We start from the raw sequence: 17,435 nt of genomic DNA, 5'->3' as shown, positions 1-17,435 counted from the left end.
GATGATATCGTATTTCCATTCAGCTATATACACATCTTGTTGAGAAATTGGAGTAAAATGTCAAAATCACCTGTGGTCATACTGACAGGAGCTTCAAGAGGTCTGGGTCTGGCAGTCCTTCGAATATTACTCTCAAAACATAATGCAAGAGTGACCACTTTATCTCGATCAATTTCAACCGAATTACAAAGTATAGTAAAAGAATATGGTCAAGATAGGATCTTACCTATTCAAGGGGATGTAGGTATATCCGAAGATAATATTAGAGCTGTAGATGAAACCTCCAAAAAATGGGGTCAAATAGATGGATTGATATTGAACGCTGGAAGTATAGAACCTAGTATGACATTATTTCCACCTGGTCTAGTTATGTATGACATTGGGTATGCTGACTATAATGAATGAAAACAGAACGAATCGATTCTGTTCCTATAGAAAGCCTGACATCATACGTACAAACCAATCTTCTTTCTACGATATATTTAGTTCAACCTGCTTTGCCTTATCTAAGAAAAACGAAAGGAAAAGTAGTTCTCATTTCCTCTGGGGCAAGTACTAGCGGATATCAAGCATGGGGATTATATTCATTGGCTAAAGCAGGAATGAATAGTTTAGCTAGAACTTTAGCAGCTGAAGAGAAAGATAATGGTATAGCAGTATTTGCTATTCGACCTGGGATGGTCAACGTGAGTATCACTCAGAATTAGCTGTTCTTCTCGTTGGAACTATACTGATAATTGAGCTGTTTACTCGTATTTGATAGACTGATGTAAGTCCTCAAACCTTCTGCCTTAATATGTATATGCCAATGCCATGCTCACTAATATGAACTACAGATGCAAGCTTTACTTCGAAATGATGGTCCAGCAACGATGCATCCTGACGAAATGATTAAATTCCAAAATGCATATGAAAAAGGTGAACTATTAGCACCAGAACAGTAAGTCTTAATTTCGACTATTTTGATGACTTTCCTTTGAGTGATTTATTATTGTGATATACAATTAATTCATTATGTTATTTAGACCAGGATCAATAATAGCTGGTCTAGCAATCAGTGGGCCTCAAGAATTGAGTGGAGAATACATTAACTGGGCAGATGAAAGGTTGAAATCATTTAGTCAATAATCTTTCATGATAGGAAAGGAATTGTAATCACCAACGCATCGACTTAACCAGTATATGCATCGTCGTACTCTACGGAAAACAAGCGCAACTATCCCCGGGAAATCCTTATTGTGCGCAATTCTCTGGTGCCCAATAACGAGGACCGTTGTAATTATCCCCATGGTCAGCTGTTCTTGTTCGTACAAACCTGTCCTCCTTTTTGTTCTCCTCGGACATGTGAGTGATCCAAAACTGGAAATCACCCGGATATTTGCCCTTTCCCGGATACGACCTGTCTTGTGCCCAAACGTAAGAGTTTTCAGCTGCTTGCGAATGACGCGATTCCTTAGAATATTTCCAGGTCCCATTTGTGTGCTCGATGCAGCTATCATGATGATCTGGAAGCATGCTCTTATACGCCGAAATAACAAAAGTTTAGCTTGTGGACCTTGTGACTTTATGGAACAATCACGCAATCACCGACATTACTCACAGGACATTTCAATTGTCTATGCCACAGAGTAGGATTCTCTATGTTTGTGTCGTGCTGCATTGTTTCCAAACAGCCGCAACTGAATTGGTAAGTAGCGAAATGATGTGCTTCAGACTCAGGAATGAGCTTTTTAAGGCCTTCTACCGTCACGTTAGCATTCATCTTGTGAGAGCCATCTACTTTCTCTGCAACAAGTTGGGATTCGCACGTGTTTGATGTTGGGAAGCTCATATTGTTGTGATAGAAGATCAAGTAAGGGACTTGTGTTGTGAATGTAGAAAAGAGATTGTGAAATTGGTAATAAATCGGTTTCCAGAATTTCTGAACATGATCGAGGTTTATATAATGAGCAGAAGTACATCATGACTTGAAAATGTGTGAATAGGGCCTTCGGATTTTATAAAAGGATTTAACCATCCTTTCTTCCTATCGAGTCGAAATGCAACCTTCCTTTGGCGATGACTCAACAAGTCTCAATGATTGCAATCGTTCATATTTGCAAAAACAGCTCTACAGATAATGGAGCTGTCGATTTGGGGCTCATAGGAAGGCTCTTCCGAAACACGATAGCTCGCAATGACGATAAACGATTCGTTTCGTCTTATTTGTCTTCGGCTTCTCATGATCCCCCTTTGAGTACGTTGCATCATAGAGGTGTTCAATACTCGACTCGAAAAATGCATTATGCTACAAGGTCAACTACAATGTGATGATTCAGTATGGTGATAAATATCAATTCCACCATTCTATTACTAGTCTTAAAAGTTGCTTGCAATTTGACGGAAAATATCACTTCTCTTACTTTGTAAATCCTTTCTACTTTGTTCCAACCTTCTTGACTTGTCTACTATATCATTATTTAATTGATTTAGTCTAATTTCATTTTCTTGTAAATTCATTTCTACGATATCAGCAGCTTGATTCATTTCATATTGACTTTGTTTAATTTTATCATGAAAAGCCATATCCGTAAAAATATTATCAAAGAAAACATCTGACATAATTGAACCACCTGCAACTTGAACTTTAGGTAAATCTCTAACAAGTGGTGATAAATGTTTTGCTTGTAAAATTAACATTTGAACTTTTGACCAACTTCTATCTGCAGAAGATAATTCATTTCTTTCCATCATATCTGACATTGAACCTCCACCCCACATATCCCAAGTTGAATAACTTTCAGCACTATTTAAATGATTTAATGAAATTCTCATTGTATTACTTGCTTCTTTAATTAAATTTTTAATTTGATTTTCTGAATCTAAATTTTCTCTTATATTATGATATTCTTGTAAACATTGATTTGAATATTCTTCTAATTTATCTTCATCTGGAAAATTTGGAGATTGACCTTGAAAAATTGAATCATATAATTTATCTAATTCAATTTGTGAATTTTTATGTTTTTCAACTATTTTAATTAAATTATTTTCAAAAAGTTTAGCTTGATTTAATTGATTATTTAAATTATTTTTTGTATCTTCATTTAATTGAAGTTCTCTTAATCCTTCAAAATAATCTTTTTCTTCTTTTAAAGCTTTATCTTGAAATTTTTCTTTTTGTCCACTTGCTTTATATGCGAATCTTTTAAAAACTGAATCACGATATTTTAAATGATCTTTTAAATCTTTTTCTCTTTTTTTATCTAAATCATTTATTATTTTATTAACTTTGGATAATTGATTTTCAAGATCAGATATATAAGAACGTTGTTGATTTAGGTCAGGTATAGCATAATCTGTTTCAGCTAATATAGCAAGTAACTCGTCATTTCGTTGAGCGGCAGCTTTAATTTGATTTTCAACTGACATATTGCGTGTGTATATATATGTTGATGTATGCTTTGGTTAGATTGTATTATCTAGCAGATTGTGTATATCCGCAGTCTATGTGATAACAATATCAGATAGGATGATAGATAGTCCCAAGTTAGGTCACATATTCAAGGTTATTTATATGTTATCCGGGAATTCGATTTACCGCACCGCTTCACAGGCATTTGTGCCGGAATCTCTTGGCATTTGGCCGGTAGTACGGCAACTGGGTACGTAACCTTAATCTGAACATACCTGAAATCCAAATATAGGGCACCACATGTACCGTGCCAAGCATGCACAGCACAATTCTGCCCACGGCGGTAGGCAGTGAATACATCCTATACTAAATGTTGCAGATCGGTTTTAGATCACCACGCCTGTGACAACCATTCGAAGCAGAGGGCATCGGTCGACCAAACCGAATTCTAGACGGTTGAATGCGATTCTCGCGCAATGTCTATAGCACTGAGACATCGTGGTCACAACCGCGATGCATCAGCAAACCGAGAATCTCGAATCACAGATCAACGGTAGGGATCCTTATCCGCCTTTGCTTTGCATGCATCATGCTTAGAAATCGAGAGTATGGATGAATAACAGCCAACTTCCTTGAGATACCAAAGGGTTTGAGATCTGTAAGCGGTGCTCGCCGACGAGAGGTGTACCACGTGGACGTGGGCTACTGAAAATTCAAAAGTCGAAGCTTTCAGGCAAGTCTAAAACAACGAACAATTTCCTTCCTTGTGAATCATAGCAAAATCGACAAATGGAATTTACTGAGAATGCCAAAAATTACTGCCAATAGCGCCAATCAGAAACAACCCGAACAACTGGGTAAATCTAAAGTAGGAAATCCCTCAAAAGATCAACCAAAATTATATTCTTCTTTTCTGCCAATTCCTCTCGTATTACCTGCCTTAACACCTATAGCATCAAGCTCATCCTCCAAACCAATTACCTCGGTCAAACACTATCTCTACGCTAGACCGCATACTTCGAAATCACCTAGCTCAGATGAGGAGTTACCTGAAGGTCGAACGTTGTTTGTAACGAATTTACCTACAGATGCTGGAATTCAAGATTTGAGAAGTATATTTGGGAAATGGGGTATAGTTGAGGATGTCAGAATTGGTTCGAGTGATGTGAATGTTTTAGAGCAAGCTGTAAAAGGTCTTCCAGTGGAAGAGGATAGTGATCATGAGGAGTCGGACGAAGCTGGAGAAGAAGAAGAAAATGATGAAGAAGAAGAAGAAAAGTCAGCAGAACCTCAATTCCAAGGTGATATACCTAATAAACTCACGAAAAATCAACGTCGAAATATTCGTAAAAGAGCAAAAAATGCACTTCCACCCTCTGTACCTGAAATAATACATTTACCTACTTTAAATCCTAGATCAACAGAAATGGGTATATCAGGTTCAAGATCTTGTCATATAATTTATCTTGATTCAGTTTCAATAAATCGTTTAATGTCTTCAACAATTAAAGAATCAATAATCTTCAAGAACTATCCAACAGAATCAATTGGATTAAATTATTATAATGAGTTATATTCAAAACTCCGACCAAGTTTTGAAGATGTTAAAAATTTTGCAGATTCAAGTATGGCAAGATTTGATTATCTCTATGGATTATTACTTTCTTCTAGAGCTAAACAAAAAGGTTCAGGTGCTTTGGTTGATGAGGATGGATTTACAGTTGTTGTTAGATCTGGTAAATATGGTAGAGCAGGTTCAAGAGGTGATGGATTTGGTAAAGGTGGTGTAGGTGTGGCTTCAACTGGTTTTGCTAAAAAATTACAAAATAAGAAAAAAGGTTTAGGTGCAGGTGAATTAAAAGACTTTTATAAATTTCAAAGAAATGAAAGGAAACGACAAGGTAAGTCTTCTGTAAAATCGTGTGATTAACTACAATGGACTGATCTCTGTATTTTGAATACGTTTTAGAACTTGCCGATTTACGATCAAAATTCGAATCTGATAAACAGAAAGTTGAAGAGCTTAAAAAGTCAAGACGGTTTAAGCCTTACTAGACCAAAACTCGGTCGATTAACTGCGCTCGTGTTCTTGTACCTCACGAATGTATCTTACTGTCATGGCACTTATTTGCACGCATAATCTTGGATTGATTGGCTCTACATCATATCTTGGTATGAACTACAATATCGTACTTCTCTTACATCCTTTACATCAACACGTGTGCAACATACAGTACACCATATACAATTGTTGCTCATATACCGACATCTCGTGATAGAGGATCTGATCACTAAGTAGGAATACCAGCAAGCACCGTATCCCACAAGCTACCATCATCATCCTCATCATCATCATCATCGTCGTCGTCGTCGTCATTATCATCAATTGTAGCTTGAAGGGGCATGAGTGACTAATTTGGAGGAACTCAATATGTCAGTGACAAAATTCTTTTTCTCTTAATGGGGAATTTTGAGATCATATATGGAGGTCAAAAACCTCTTCTTCTTCTTTTCCTTTTGGTAACTTGAGATAGTGAAAAATCAACTCACAGTTGTAATATCAGCTTCACCTCGTAAGTCTCTATCTTCAAGATAACATTGTAAATTAGCTTCTTCATGTCTCCATTTTGAAACAAACCAATTGTATTTTCCTTGAAGTGTATAAGCATGTGTCAAACAATCAAAATACCCAGGTTTTTCATTCGCTGTCAAAGTACACTTTAAAATATATATTAGTAAATATTTCAAATTAAATGATTTCACTTGATCCAAATTTAGAAAAGGAAGAGAAACTTACTTGCATTTTACCGGATTCTTTTGAATCAATATTATCATCATCATAAGTATAAAATTTAAAATAATTCTTTGGATTATTTGTATTATCTTTTTCATTTATATCATCTTCATTCCATTCAAATTTAGCTGTATATTCACCTCTTTGTTTTTTACCAGTTGAATTGAAATTTGAATCCATTGGTTCAAATCCTGCATCATCAGAAAAATTAATTTCAAATTTAACTTTATTATCATTAAAAGAACATCGTTTGTTTATGATTTCTTTCTTTGATATAACAGTTGCAGATGTAATTCCAATTAAAGGTAAAATTTGTAATACATGGAATACAAACATATTGAATATGGGTATCTGGCTGATAGAATTAATTTAAAAGGTATTAGATAAATGTAAATATATCTGAAAAGACTCTAATAAATGTGGACCAATCTCGAATCACATTGCCAAGAGAATGATGTATTTATACCTTACAAACTCAATTTGTCGTCTTACACTATGCTTTGGTCCAAACACAATCCAAGATCTATTCGAATCTCATCCTTTGCAAGATCCCCTGGAAGATTGTTGTATCGATCGTAGTAAATGACTGCCAAGACATTCCGAATGAAAAGATGGTGATATCTAACACCGTTTCCAAATTGTTTCATCGACCTAATGGATGACTGCCAAGACGTTCTGAATGAAAGGACTGTATATTAACCTTCGTTTCGGAAAACGATTGACAAACAATCATCTCAATTTCACTCTCTTCCTTTTGGCCCCAATTGACATTGACAGCTGAGTTCAGGATTTCTCTCCAAATTATGTTTATTAGCGTAATTACATGACGATGAGTTTTACATATAAGTTTTATATCGATGACATTTTGTTACAAATCCTTGAAAAAAGCAATACCTTAAAGGAGACAATTTCTTTTCGTCTATGTTGAATACAATGTAATCTCTATCGGAAATTTAATTTGATAAGGAATAAAAGAATGTTCATTGAAACGTGAACCGAAGCCCATCCTATTGATCAAGTGTAATATATCAGTATGTTTCATCGATTGACCAGTTTGAGCAAATTCAAAACACACCACATGCAGGTACTATCATTCAAAGAACTTATCAGTATTACGAACACTAATAGGAGGTTAGGATTCACTAACCTAATTCAGGATATTCTCTCATTTCATCCAAACCTATTTGCGAAACATTTACTCCGAATGCTAACGATATTAGCAATCTAGCTAAGAATGAGCTTATCAATTCGGATCCCTAAACAAGTAGATATGGGATATACGGCGTTAGCTTATACTCATTCGATATCTCGATTGAAACCGGATCATGTTTGGAGTGATTTTACTTACCCATATGATTGAAGAAGCTGTAAATGTCAAAGGAAAAGTATATGGATCTTCTGGTGTAGGGTCAAATCTGAAAAATGGATATATGTCTTCTCAAATCCAAATAGTCAGACTTTGATGTGCGATACAAATGGGATTATGATAATGGTACATACGTTGATTCGGACCAAAATGTAAGATTGATAACCACCCTGATATGTGTTCGGATTAATCAGCTTAAAACAAATCTTTTATTTCTTGGAAACACTATGATCAAACATTTGACTTACCTAAAAACCCAACCATAGTAACATTTTGAGCGAGACCTCTACAATAAAAACTAGTTGATACATTTTCGACATGTTCTTCCCATGATATAGGATATCCAATTAGTATTTGTAATAATCTATGATACGTGTGAGACATCTGTAAAGGGAAGATAATAATAACTGAAATCGAGGATAACAGTTGAACTGTAGCATATTGTGTAGGAGATCGGAGACGAGCGAACTAATTCAATCAGATATTTGAGCACCTGAAATCAAATGATGTATCTATGACTAATCACTCACAAGATTCCGATAAAATACATGATATACTAATTGAAAGAATAATTTGTACAAGAAGAGCAATGCTCGACTTCTCACTTTGGAAGAGAGGATGAAAGAAGATATTTGCGCAAGAAGCTGGACCGCTATTTTAATGTTCATTAGCTCTAACTCTTGACCCATGGCATTGCATTGCATGACGAAGAAACCGCCCACTGATCACCCATGAATATACCCAGGTACCAGCATCTAATGAGGTATGAGGTAAAGTTGTGAGATACAGACTTGCATACGCTATTGAGAATCATTATTAGCTAGATTGCAGTACTGATTACCAACTACAGCAATGAGAGGTTAACGTACCTTGCCCTGCGATAAGAGAGAAACAAGCAATAGCCAAACAAGTCATAAACCACAGAAATCGCAACCAGGAAGCAGGGAATCTTCGGGACAGATGACCGCCCAGGAACCTGTAAGGCCAGCATGGTTTGAGCTAATGCGATCACATAAAGTACCGCCCAGAGACTTTTACAAGGATCGTGTAACTTGCACTTACGTTTGGGAGACAGTTGATACGGGCTGTCTATAAGTATGCCTTTTATCCCTTTTCAACTTGGAGAAACACGCTATAGCGGGCATGAGCATAGCTACGAACGACAAAGTGACCCAGAAGGCTGTCAGATGGGAAAAGAAGGTAAAATTAGTATCAGTAATCTAATCCTGTGACCGTACAGGGACGATAGCATTCTATGTCGTGATGGATCACTCACTCTTCCTTTCCCAATCTACAACATCGACAGGATCTTTATTACTTTCCCATCTCTTTCGTAATCCAAATAAGTCCAGATGATGAGCCGATAGACCCAGTAGTAAGGTTGAAGACCACGTAAGAGCGTATGATACCTTCCCTCCCAATTTGGAAGGCCACCAATCTGATGGTATTGTAACATGCTCAGCACTTGATCACAATGGAAGCCTTTTACTCACTTAACCGATAAAGCGAAAACAGATTAGTGATAAAGAATAAAGCTACAGCCAGGTACATTCTATATTTTAAAATAAGCCCGACTCATTCCTCAGTGTATACTCAAAAGCAACTTACCCAAAATACCTATATTACATTGGATAATTAGCGAGAAATTCGATCCATCTGTATACGTTGAAGCTTTTACCAAAAACATACCAAATCAAGAAAAAATAGAAATTCACATCTAAAGGTAAATTTTTCCCATCACTATCGGAGTCAGGTATATCTGATCCATCCTTATTGGGTTTTTTAGGCCAAGAAGGTATATCAGGAAAAGGGAAAGGATCATCTTTATATGGATCTAATACTGGAAAAGGAATAGATACCCATATCCAAACCTAGTGAGAATAATCAGCAAGGAAGTCACTATGATCGAGGGAAATATGATTAATATTTACAACTATGCAAGGTAGGATGACCAATACGAAATGCCTTTTCCACCATGAATCTAACCATCCATTAACCGTTTTCCGACTTGGCTAAAAAAGACATATGAGATTAACAAGTCAAGTTCGATGATTTATCTTAGGAGTATATCGAAGACTTGATAATAAATAGTAAATCCGCATTAACTTACACGAAAAAACCACTTTGTCCATTTCTCTTCACTATCATTTTGAATCTCAACTCCACTAAACCTTCTAAGTTTCCTCTTGTATCTATGTCCACCTCCTATATTCAAATTTAGATTCGATGCTACTTCCCTAATATCATTGCTTAATAATCTTCCTTTTCCTTTATCTGCATTTTCTTTCTTTGATGAGTCAACATCGTTCGCTTTGCTTTTCCCTTTTGGTTTAGCATTGATGGAAAGATGAGTCGAAGGTCCAGCTTGAGGTAATAATGGGTCTGAAGGATTTAGTAAAGGTGGTCTATTCTTCTTTCGATGAGGTGAATTGGTGTTGTCTACGCAATCTCAATCTCAGCTCCAAGATCCTTCAAATAGAGAGGCCAGAAAGTGAATTGCACATACCCCATAGTCTGTCCTGAGCTCTTTCTGAGCCTTTTGAAAGGGGAGTAAACATAACTTTCCACCTAATGCCAGTTTGAGCCTGCCTAACCTGGGATTTATACCCTAGCGATACATCTTGTAAGATGATTGAGCTGGATCTGCTATTCTAGATGATACCACTGCTTGTATGCGTTCTGAACAATTTAATCTCGTATGTGCAGGTTGATATATGTTGACTTTCTTTTACGCGTCATTTTATTGAATCATTGATTATGATTAATCTCGTAATTCGGAAATTGCCGCTTATCAAAGTTCAGTAAAGGGAAAATAGATCTAAATGACAATTGTACAGATTTGCATACTTGGTGTTATGTAAAGTCAGATGGACTATATACAACTTGCAGTACTATACAATGTTACGACGATGAAATATCAAAAAGAATAAAAATCAAAGAGAAGGTAGAAAAAATGTCAGCCGAAGAGTTCAATCGAAGGTTACTCCCAATTCCCTTCTTGAACTGGGTGTTTCCGTACTTATTACTCCGAGTAATATCGTTGCACTTTGTCTACTGAATCCTTATTCACTGATAACGGTTGATTAAGACTAATAAGCTCGACCTTCTTCTTACCTATCTTAATAATATCATTAACAGTCAATTTGATTTCGCTGGAATTTTGAATATCTTCAAGATCTTCATATATTCCCCTGAAATATAAATATGATCACATCAGCTCAAATTTCTAGCGAAAAGATGAAGTAGCTTCTATGATTTACAATAAAATCTGACCTTTGGCTGAACATTCCATATTTTCTCCAATTTCACTATATATCTTAGTTTGATGAATTGGATTTTTAGGTTGCCAAATTTCATTATCATTATCGATTTTTAAGTTTGATAAGGTATTTTCGCCTTTAAATGATGACGGGTTACATATCGATGAGTCAGAAATGATTGTTGGTGACAGAGATAATGGTTGCTGGGTAGTAAGTTTGTTGAAATTGGTATTTGAGGATTTCAGATTACTGAAAGATGGAGTCTCGATGCTTTTTAACGAAAGTTTCGATGTCATTGTATAAATATCGACGTCAATCAAATAAGCTGTGCTAAGTTCGATTTGGTTCGTGATAATAAGCAAGATGGTTAATACTCCTTCCTACGATTTCAGCATGTAAAAATCACGGATCTATTGAATACCGAGTAATCGTTCTGAATAAATGGAGTAAACAACATAAATCAATATATCATTTTCCTTATCTGTTTGTTCTTCGAAGATGTCCATCAAATGACGAGATGTTGAGAGACATGTGACTCGTATTGAATAAAAAGAGGCAACATGTTACCTTCCTTTCATTGCATTTCAAAGGATGGTTCAGTAACATTCATTCATGATTAATGAACGTCCACGGTTAGCATGATTAATGATCATTATGATATCGCGAACCTCACATATCCAAGAAAAACCTGGAGGCATATGATGCGAGTTTATTGAAACCTCGCAAGTGATGGGATCATCATATTACATCAAGGAACATCAAGAAACCTTCTCATAAAGACTTGATTTATTTGCTATTTGAGAATATCTTCACCAATTAAACTGATTTCGGCCCGTGCGATAGTGGATCCACGTGGTTTCGATTCAATGACCGGGATCAAAATATCCGTTTTGTGTTATCCGTATACCGTTCATCAACCTCCCCAAGCTGTTTTCGAATTCACGTATTTTGACGAGATTCATCGAAATAAGAAAGATACAATTATAACCAAAACCAAGACATATATAATCTGTAGCTCTGCTATCAAGTAGCAGAAGGATTCTATAAGAATGAGAGGATCAACTCAATTGACAGGTTTGATACGTTCAACAAGGGCTACAAGAAGTAAGTCTTTACTCTACTTTTTGACATTTACATAGTCAAGTTTGAGGTTTTTAAGGTTCATATAGCTGACGAAAAGCATCAAAATTTTAGCTCTTAAGAATGTACGTTACGCAACTAGCTCAATGCGTATGCCAGCTATGTCTCCTACAATGACTGAAGGTGGTATTACAAGTTGGAAATTGAAAGAAGGTGAAAGTTTCGCTGCAGGAGATGTATTATTAGAAGTTGTAAGTCTCACTGACAGCTGAAAGATTGATTTGAACGGACAATTCAGCTGAAACTTCTGATGATTTAGGAAACTGATAAAGCTACAATCGATGTTGAATCTCAAGATGATGGGGTAATGGGAAAGATTATTGTAAGTTTAATCATCATTATCACGTCTCATGTATTTTGGGCTGCATCCTCGCACTATCAGCTTTGCAGTCAAACTTAATCTTTGGTATTTCAGCTGATGAAGGTTATAATTATAATTCACAGGCCCAAGCAGGTTCATCCAAAATACCAGTTGGTCAAATTATAGCTATCTTAGCTGAAGAAGGAGATGATTTATCTTCAATCTCTATACCAAGTGATCTTTCCCCTCCAGGTGAAGGATCATCCTCATCTTCATCTTCTTCAGAAGCACCAAAAGAGGAACCCAAGAAAAGAGAAGCTGCGGAAACCAAGAAAGAAGAATCAACACCATCGTCTTCTCAACCGTCATCTGGCACCCAACAACAAGAAACTGGACATGGCCATAAAGAGATTAAACATTCCAAACCTATGTTCCCTAGTGTATCGAGATTGTGAGTCCTCCTGTTCCTATCTGTTGTTTCTTCACTTTTTGATAGGTCTTGCCCGGTACGAAAAAAGAAGATGGATAAGCTGATTTTGTCAATCCTTGTAGATTACAAGAATCATCCTTGACGACTGAACAAATCTCTAAATTGAAGGGAACAGGTAAAGGTGGTATGCTTACCAAAGGAGATGTTTTGTTAGCTTTAGGAAAAGTCAAAAACGCTTTTGGATCTGCAGAGAAATTGAATTTGGATATTTTGGGACCAAGTGGAAAGAGGCTTAGTGAGGTGAGTATTGTATTCCTCTTTTTGTGATATCCCAGTCGATCAGGTATCCCGGTGAATATAAGCCGAGCTGACTTTTGGTTGTCATGCTTTTAGAACAAAGCTACTTCACCTAAAGAAGGCTCAGCTCCAGCGAAGAAAGAAGAATTACTTGATGGACCAGCTTTACGTAGATTGATTTTAGCTGGTTTATCAAAAGCTACTGAACCTCCTAAACCTGTTGTTGAGCATTGTAAGTTATATATCTGAGGTTTTCAGTAGTTCACAAAGAATTGCACTAATCATGTTCGCAGCTCAAACACCACCTTTATCATCGGATTACGAATTCGACTCTATCATCTCTCCATATGCTTCTCTTCTCCCACCCCAAAAACCTAATGTGAATATCCCTTCTGCAGATAAATTGGCTGCTATAGAGAGTACTGGTTCGGCTGTTTCACCTTCAGCGAAGAAAGATGAATGGGCTGGGTTATTCTAGATGCTGGATATCTGACGGATTCAGCATCATAGAGGCAATGATTTGGTACAAGATTTCCTTCATTTGGATTTCAGTCACTTATCGGGGAATCGGTTGTTCAGATGAGCATATGCATTGCTATGGTTATTGGTGATGAATTAGCTTGTGATTTATTAAATGCGTTCTGAACGGCACGATCTTTTATGAATGTCTAGAATATTACACAAAACGTCATCGACGAAAGAAATATTATTTTTGAAAGCATAATTGATTTATATTAAATTCATATATTTAACTTTTATATTTCTACTTTTTAACATTAAAAATACTTAATAAAGCAAAACAACCATAAAGTAATCCAATAGGATAAGCAACTAATAATCTTTGATGATTCATTCTTAAAACAATTACAAAAATACTTGATGCAGAAAAAGTACACCAAACAATTGAAATTATTGATAAAATATATCCAAATAAACTATCTATTCCAATTCCCATTCCAATTCCACCTAAACCTACCATTGGTAATAAACAATAACCTAATACACTTGCTGTACGATATGCATCAATTCCATTTTCTGACATTAAATTTAATAATAAATAAATTGCTGTTGTACCTAATAAACCAACTCCATAAATATATGAAAATTGAGGTTTACCAGACTTTTTATTTCAATTAAATCATATCAGTTTTATTCCAACTTTCTGGGTTTTTTTTCTTAAAAAATAAATAAATAAATAAGAAAACTCACAAGTAAAAGGAAAAAAGCAAATGCGAAACAAAAAACAAAAGGACCTGCTAAATCTGCATCATCCATTATATTTGAATCTACTTTTGATAATGGATTAAGTACTGTTAATGATTTTTGCAAAATATGTGAAGGGTTTATACCAAGTTCTAATTTAACATATAAATTAAATTAATACATAATTAGCTTTTGGAAATTTTTGTTTTTTTTTTTTAGAAAAAAATTGTAAAATTCGACACTTACCTTCCATTAAACTTTGTTCACCTTCAAATCCACCTGTTCCAAATGCTTCCCACCATTTACCTTCTCCTGATGATAATATTCTACCATTTACATTCATATTTCCACTTGCAATACTATTAATATTTCCTATTCCACCTACATTACCTTCTAAACTTGATCTTGAACCTGGATAATAAGGTGATGATCCTGATGGTCCACTAATTCCTATTCCTCCTGATGTACTTTGAGTTCCACCAAAGAAAGCTAATGGTTCTGAATTTCCTCCAGGAGAATAAGGGGAATATGAATTTGGTTGAGTATTAAGATATGACATTGTTTTTGGTGTGTTTTGAAGGCGTACTTAATGATTTTACCAAGCTAATGTTTTCAGCTATACAGCTATATGAGATGGCCTGTGAATTGTATTGGTATCTTGCTTCGAAGTAAACTCATTTAATTAACGTAGTATCGTATATATCATATTGACACTATTCGTGGTGACGTGCATGCATGACTGACTTAGTTGATTATTTGTCGCGTGTCCAATTTGCCTCATTTTCGGGAATAGCGGTAATAAGTGTTATACAAGTATAAGTGTATTCCGTATTGGTATCAAGCTCAATCTCATTCGTTGTACCATTACTCACTAACCACACACTCACTCTCATGCATCGGATGATTAAAAGTTCATAATAAACCTATATATCAATATATAACTCACAATCTATACCTTATCTCATCATCATCTTAACACAATGGTAGCTTCTCGACTAATCTCAAGAGCTTTGGCAAGACCACCAACACCTAGGGTTCTCAAGCCTGTACGTCGGTTTTTCCAAAATACATAGATCGGAATTAGAAGAAATCAGAATAATTGATCAAAACATTCAAATTGATATATATATACTAACAAATGTGTTTGTTTGTGTTGATAATAGGCTCTTTCGAGAAACTTAGCTGCTGTTCATCCAGTAACTCTTCCTTCACTCGATCCAGAAACAAAAACTTCAGTACTTTCAAATGGATTATCAGTTTCAACTGAAACTATTCCAGGTGCTCAAACTTCAACTGTTGGATTATGGATCGATGCTGGTTCAAGAGCTGATGCTGAAGGTGCAAGTGGTACTGCTCATTTCTTAGAGGTGAGTTTGTTTTCTTCTTTGTCAAATAAGATCGAGATATAAGATAGAAAAGGAAGTTTGGTATTTCGAATAACGAATAAAACAAAACGTGAAAATATCGGTGGCCATAAGGTTGAAGACGAGCTGTATGATCGGAATAGAGGATATAGGCTTTTTTTTACACTGTACAAATACTGATATTTATATTTTATAGCACCTTGCTTTCAAAGGTACTAAATCCAGATCTCAAACTCAATTAGAACTTGAAGTTGAAAACCTTGGTGCTCATTTGAACGCATATACTTCAAGAGAACAAACTGTCTATTACGCTAAATCATTCGACAAAGATGTTCCTCAAACAGTAAACATTTTATCTGATATTTTACAAAATAGTAAATTAGAAGAAAGTGCTATTGAGAGAGAAAGAGATGTTATCCTTAGAGAACAAGAGGAAGTTGAGAAACAACTTGAAGAGGTTGTTTTCGATCACTTGCACTCCGTTGCCTACCAAGGTGAGTCACTCTTTTTACGATCAAAGGGACCGGTGTTTCAAGGAACAGGTGTTTGAGAATCGGGATAGAACGATGTAAGCGGATGAGATTTAGCGTCGGACCCGCAAATCAAACTCGCGGATACTGTGATTTGTAGGAAGGAAGAACGGGAGACAGACACCCTATATTTGAAAACAAAATATGATATATTAACGATGTCTACTTCGATATCAGGCTACCCCCTCGGTAACACCATTCTTGGACCCAAAGAGCACATCAACTCAATCTCTAAATCCGATTTACAAAACTATATCTCCAAAAACTACACTGCCGACCGAATCGCCCTTGTTGGAGCAGGTTCAATCGAACACGATGCTTTAGTCAAACTCGCCGAAAAGAATTTCGCTTCTTTACCTGTATCTTCTAACCCAATTCCATTAGGTGGTCAAGCACATCCACCAACTGATTTCCTCGGTTCCGAAGTTAGAGTTAGAGATGATACAATGGATACATTAAACCTTGCAATTGCCGTTGAAGGTGTTTCTTGGAAATCACCAGATTATTGGCCTATGTTGGTAATGCAATCTGTCTTTGGTAATTGGGATAGATCATTAGGAGCTTCACCATTATTATCTTCTAAATTATCTCATATCATATCTTCCAATAACCTTGCAAACTCTTACATGTCATTCTCAACTTCTTACTCTGACTCTGGTCTTTGGGGTATCTACATGGTAACTGAGAAGTGAGTGATACCCTAAATTTTTTGTTATTCCAAAAAAGGGAAACCGCAAGCTGATCATTCGATTACTTATTGAAATAGCCTTATGAATGTTGATGATCTTGTTCATTTCACTCTTAAAGAATGGACTAGAATGTCAATATCACCTTCAATTGCTGAAGTTGAAAGAGCTAAACAACAACTTAAAGCTTCATTATTATTAGGTTTAGATGGTACAACAGCAATTGCTGAAGATGTGAGTTCAAAAGTTTTTTGGGTGTGGTGGTGGTGGTGGTTGTTATCGTCAGAAGAAAAAGAAGAAGAAAGAAAAATAAATGCTGATGGTTTTTTTTTTTGATAATAGATTGGTAGACAATTAATTACAACAGGTAAAAGATATACACCAAAAGAAATTGAAAGATATGTTGATTCAGTTACACCTGAAGAAATTCAAAGAGTTGCAAGAAAATACCTTTGGGATAAAGATATTGCAATTGCTGCTCTTGGTAGAACAGAAGGTTTATTCGATTATAATAGAATCAGAGCTGATATGTCTTCTATGATTTATTAATTGAAACATGACAAAAAAAAGTTAGATATGAAAAGATATTTTACAGAATTTATCATGCATCTTTGCTTCACTGTTGTTTTAAATTTGCACGATTATTGAGTTTATTTCTCGTCGACTTGCA

At 35.7% G+C, this 17,435-nt stretch overlaps 9 protein-coding genes across 9 annotated transcripts; 4 read left to right on the top strand and 5 right to left on the bottom strand.

The window, feature by feature from the left end:
• Nucleotides 1-57: 57 nt before the first annotated feature.
• I206_105359 (uncharacterized protein) lies at nucleotides 58-1,128 on the top strand (the record flags this gene model as incomplete). The annotated part of the gene is made up of 4 exons (XM_019155475.1): nucleotides 58-340; nucleotides 412-686; nucleotides 837-940; nucleotides 1,026-1,128. The coding sequence occupies 4 exons, from the start codon at nucleotides 58-60 to the stop codon at nucleotides 1,126-1,128; spliced, it is 765 nt and encodes a 254-aa protein (XP_019011629.1).
• A 1,230-nt stretch (nucleotides 1,129-2,358) lies between these two features.
• On the bottom strand, nucleotides 2,359-3,411 carry I206_105358 (uncharacterized protein; the record flags this gene model as incomplete). The annotated part of the gene is made up of 1 exon (XM_019155476.1): nucleotides 2,359-3,411. One exon carries the CDS (start codon nucleotides 3,409-3,411, stop codon nucleotides 2,359-2,361), a length of 1,053 nt encoding a protein of 350 aa, XP_019011630.1.
• A 788-nt stretch (nucleotides 3,412-4,199) lies between these two features.
• I206_105357 (uncharacterized protein) lies at nucleotides 4,200-5,449 on the top strand (the record flags this gene model as incomplete). Its single annotated transcript, XM_019155477.1, has 2 exons — nucleotides 4,200-5,295; nucleotides 5,364-5,449. 2 exons carry the CDS (start codon nucleotides 4,200-4,202, stop codon nucleotides 5,447-5,449), a joined length of 1,182 nt encoding a protein of 393 aa, XP_019011631.1.
• Nucleotides 5,450-5,685: 236 nt separating this feature from the next.
• I206_105356 (uncharacterized protein) lies at nucleotides 5,686-6,524 on the bottom strand (the record flags this gene model as incomplete). The annotated part of the gene is made up of 3 exons (XM_019155478.1): nucleotides 5,686-5,805; nucleotides 5,945-6,112; nucleotides 6,192-6,524. 3 exons carry the CDS (start codon nucleotides 6,522-6,524, stop codon nucleotides 5,686-5,688), a joined length of 621 nt encoding a protein of 206 aa, XP_019011632.1.
• Nucleotides 6,525-7,330: 806 nt separating this feature from the next.
• Nucleotides 7,331-10,112, bottom strand: I206_105355 (uncharacterized protein; the record flags this gene model as incomplete). The annotated part of the gene is made up of 15 exons (XM_019155479.1): nucleotides 7,331-7,444; nucleotides 7,537-7,622; nucleotides 7,689-7,724; nucleotides 7,803-8,022; nucleotides 8,085-8,206; nucleotides 8,277-8,354; nucleotides 8,424-8,530; nucleotides 8,617-8,734; nucleotides 8,831-8,992; nucleotides 9,048-9,106; nucleotides 9,163-9,171; nucleotides 9,244-9,425; nucleotides 9,486-9,566; nucleotides 9,665-9,993; nucleotides 10,061-10,112. The coding sequence occupies 15 exons, from the start codon at nucleotides 10,110-10,112 to the stop codon at nucleotides 7,331-7,333; spliced, it is 1,755 nt and encodes a 584-aa protein (XP_019011633.1).
• A 464-nt stretch (nucleotides 10,113-10,576) lies between these two features.
• I206_105354 (uncharacterized protein) lies at nucleotides 10,577-11,110 on the bottom strand (the record flags this gene model as incomplete). Its single annotated transcript, XM_070203106.1, has 2 exons — nucleotides 10,577-10,745; nucleotides 10,815-11,110. The coding sequence occupies 2 exons, from the start codon at nucleotides 11,108-11,110 to the stop codon at nucleotides 10,577-10,579; spliced, it is 465 nt and encodes a 154-aa protein (XP_070059207.1).
• Nucleotides 11,111-11,863: 753 nt separating this feature from the next.
• Nucleotides 11,864-13,460, top strand: I206_105353 (uncharacterized protein; the record flags this gene model as incomplete). The annotated part of the gene is made up of 7 exons (XM_019155480.1): nucleotides 11,864-11,918; nucleotides 12,009-12,145; nucleotides 12,214-12,276; nucleotides 12,399-12,706; nucleotides 12,808-12,985; nucleotides 13,079-13,214; nucleotides 13,276-13,460. 7 exons carry the CDS (start codon nucleotides 11,864-11,866, stop codon nucleotides 13,458-13,460), a joined length of 1,062 nt encoding a protein of 353 aa, XP_019011634.1.
• A 285-nt stretch (nucleotides 13,461-13,745) lies between these two features.
• On the bottom strand, nucleotides 13,746-14,744 carry I206_105352 (uncharacterized protein; the record flags this gene model as incomplete). The annotated part of the gene is made up of 3 exons (XM_019155481.1): nucleotides 13,746-14,102; nucleotides 14,192-14,337; nucleotides 14,432-14,744. 3 exons carry the CDS (start codon nucleotides 14,742-14,744, stop codon nucleotides 13,746-13,748), a joined length of 816 nt encoding a protein of 271 aa, XP_019011635.1.
• A 421-nt stretch (nucleotides 14,745-15,165) lies between these two features.
• Nucleotides 15,166-17,314, top strand: I206_105351 (uncharacterized protein; the record flags this gene model as incomplete). Its single annotated transcript, XM_019155482.1, has 6 exons — nucleotides 15,166-15,231; nucleotides 15,349-15,552; nucleotides 15,746-16,043; nucleotides 16,257-16,767; nucleotides 16,846-16,999; nucleotides 17,108-17,314. The coding sequence occupies 6 exons, from the start codon at nucleotides 15,166-15,168 to the stop codon at nucleotides 17,312-17,314; spliced, it is 1,440 nt and encodes a 479-aa protein (XP_019011636.1).
• Between the last annotated feature and the right edge of the window lie 121 nt (nucleotides 17,315-17,435).

Source organism: Kwoniella pini, chromosome 7, assembly GCF_000512605.2.
Source record: "Kwoniella pini CBS 10737 chromosome 7, complete sequence".
NCBI lineage: Eukaryota > Fungi > Basidiomycota > Tremellomycetes > Tremellales > Cryptococcaceae > Kwoniella > Kwoniella pini.
The sequence above is the reverse complement of the archived record's forward strand: the minus strand, read 5'-3'. Positions and strand labels throughout refer to the sequence as shown.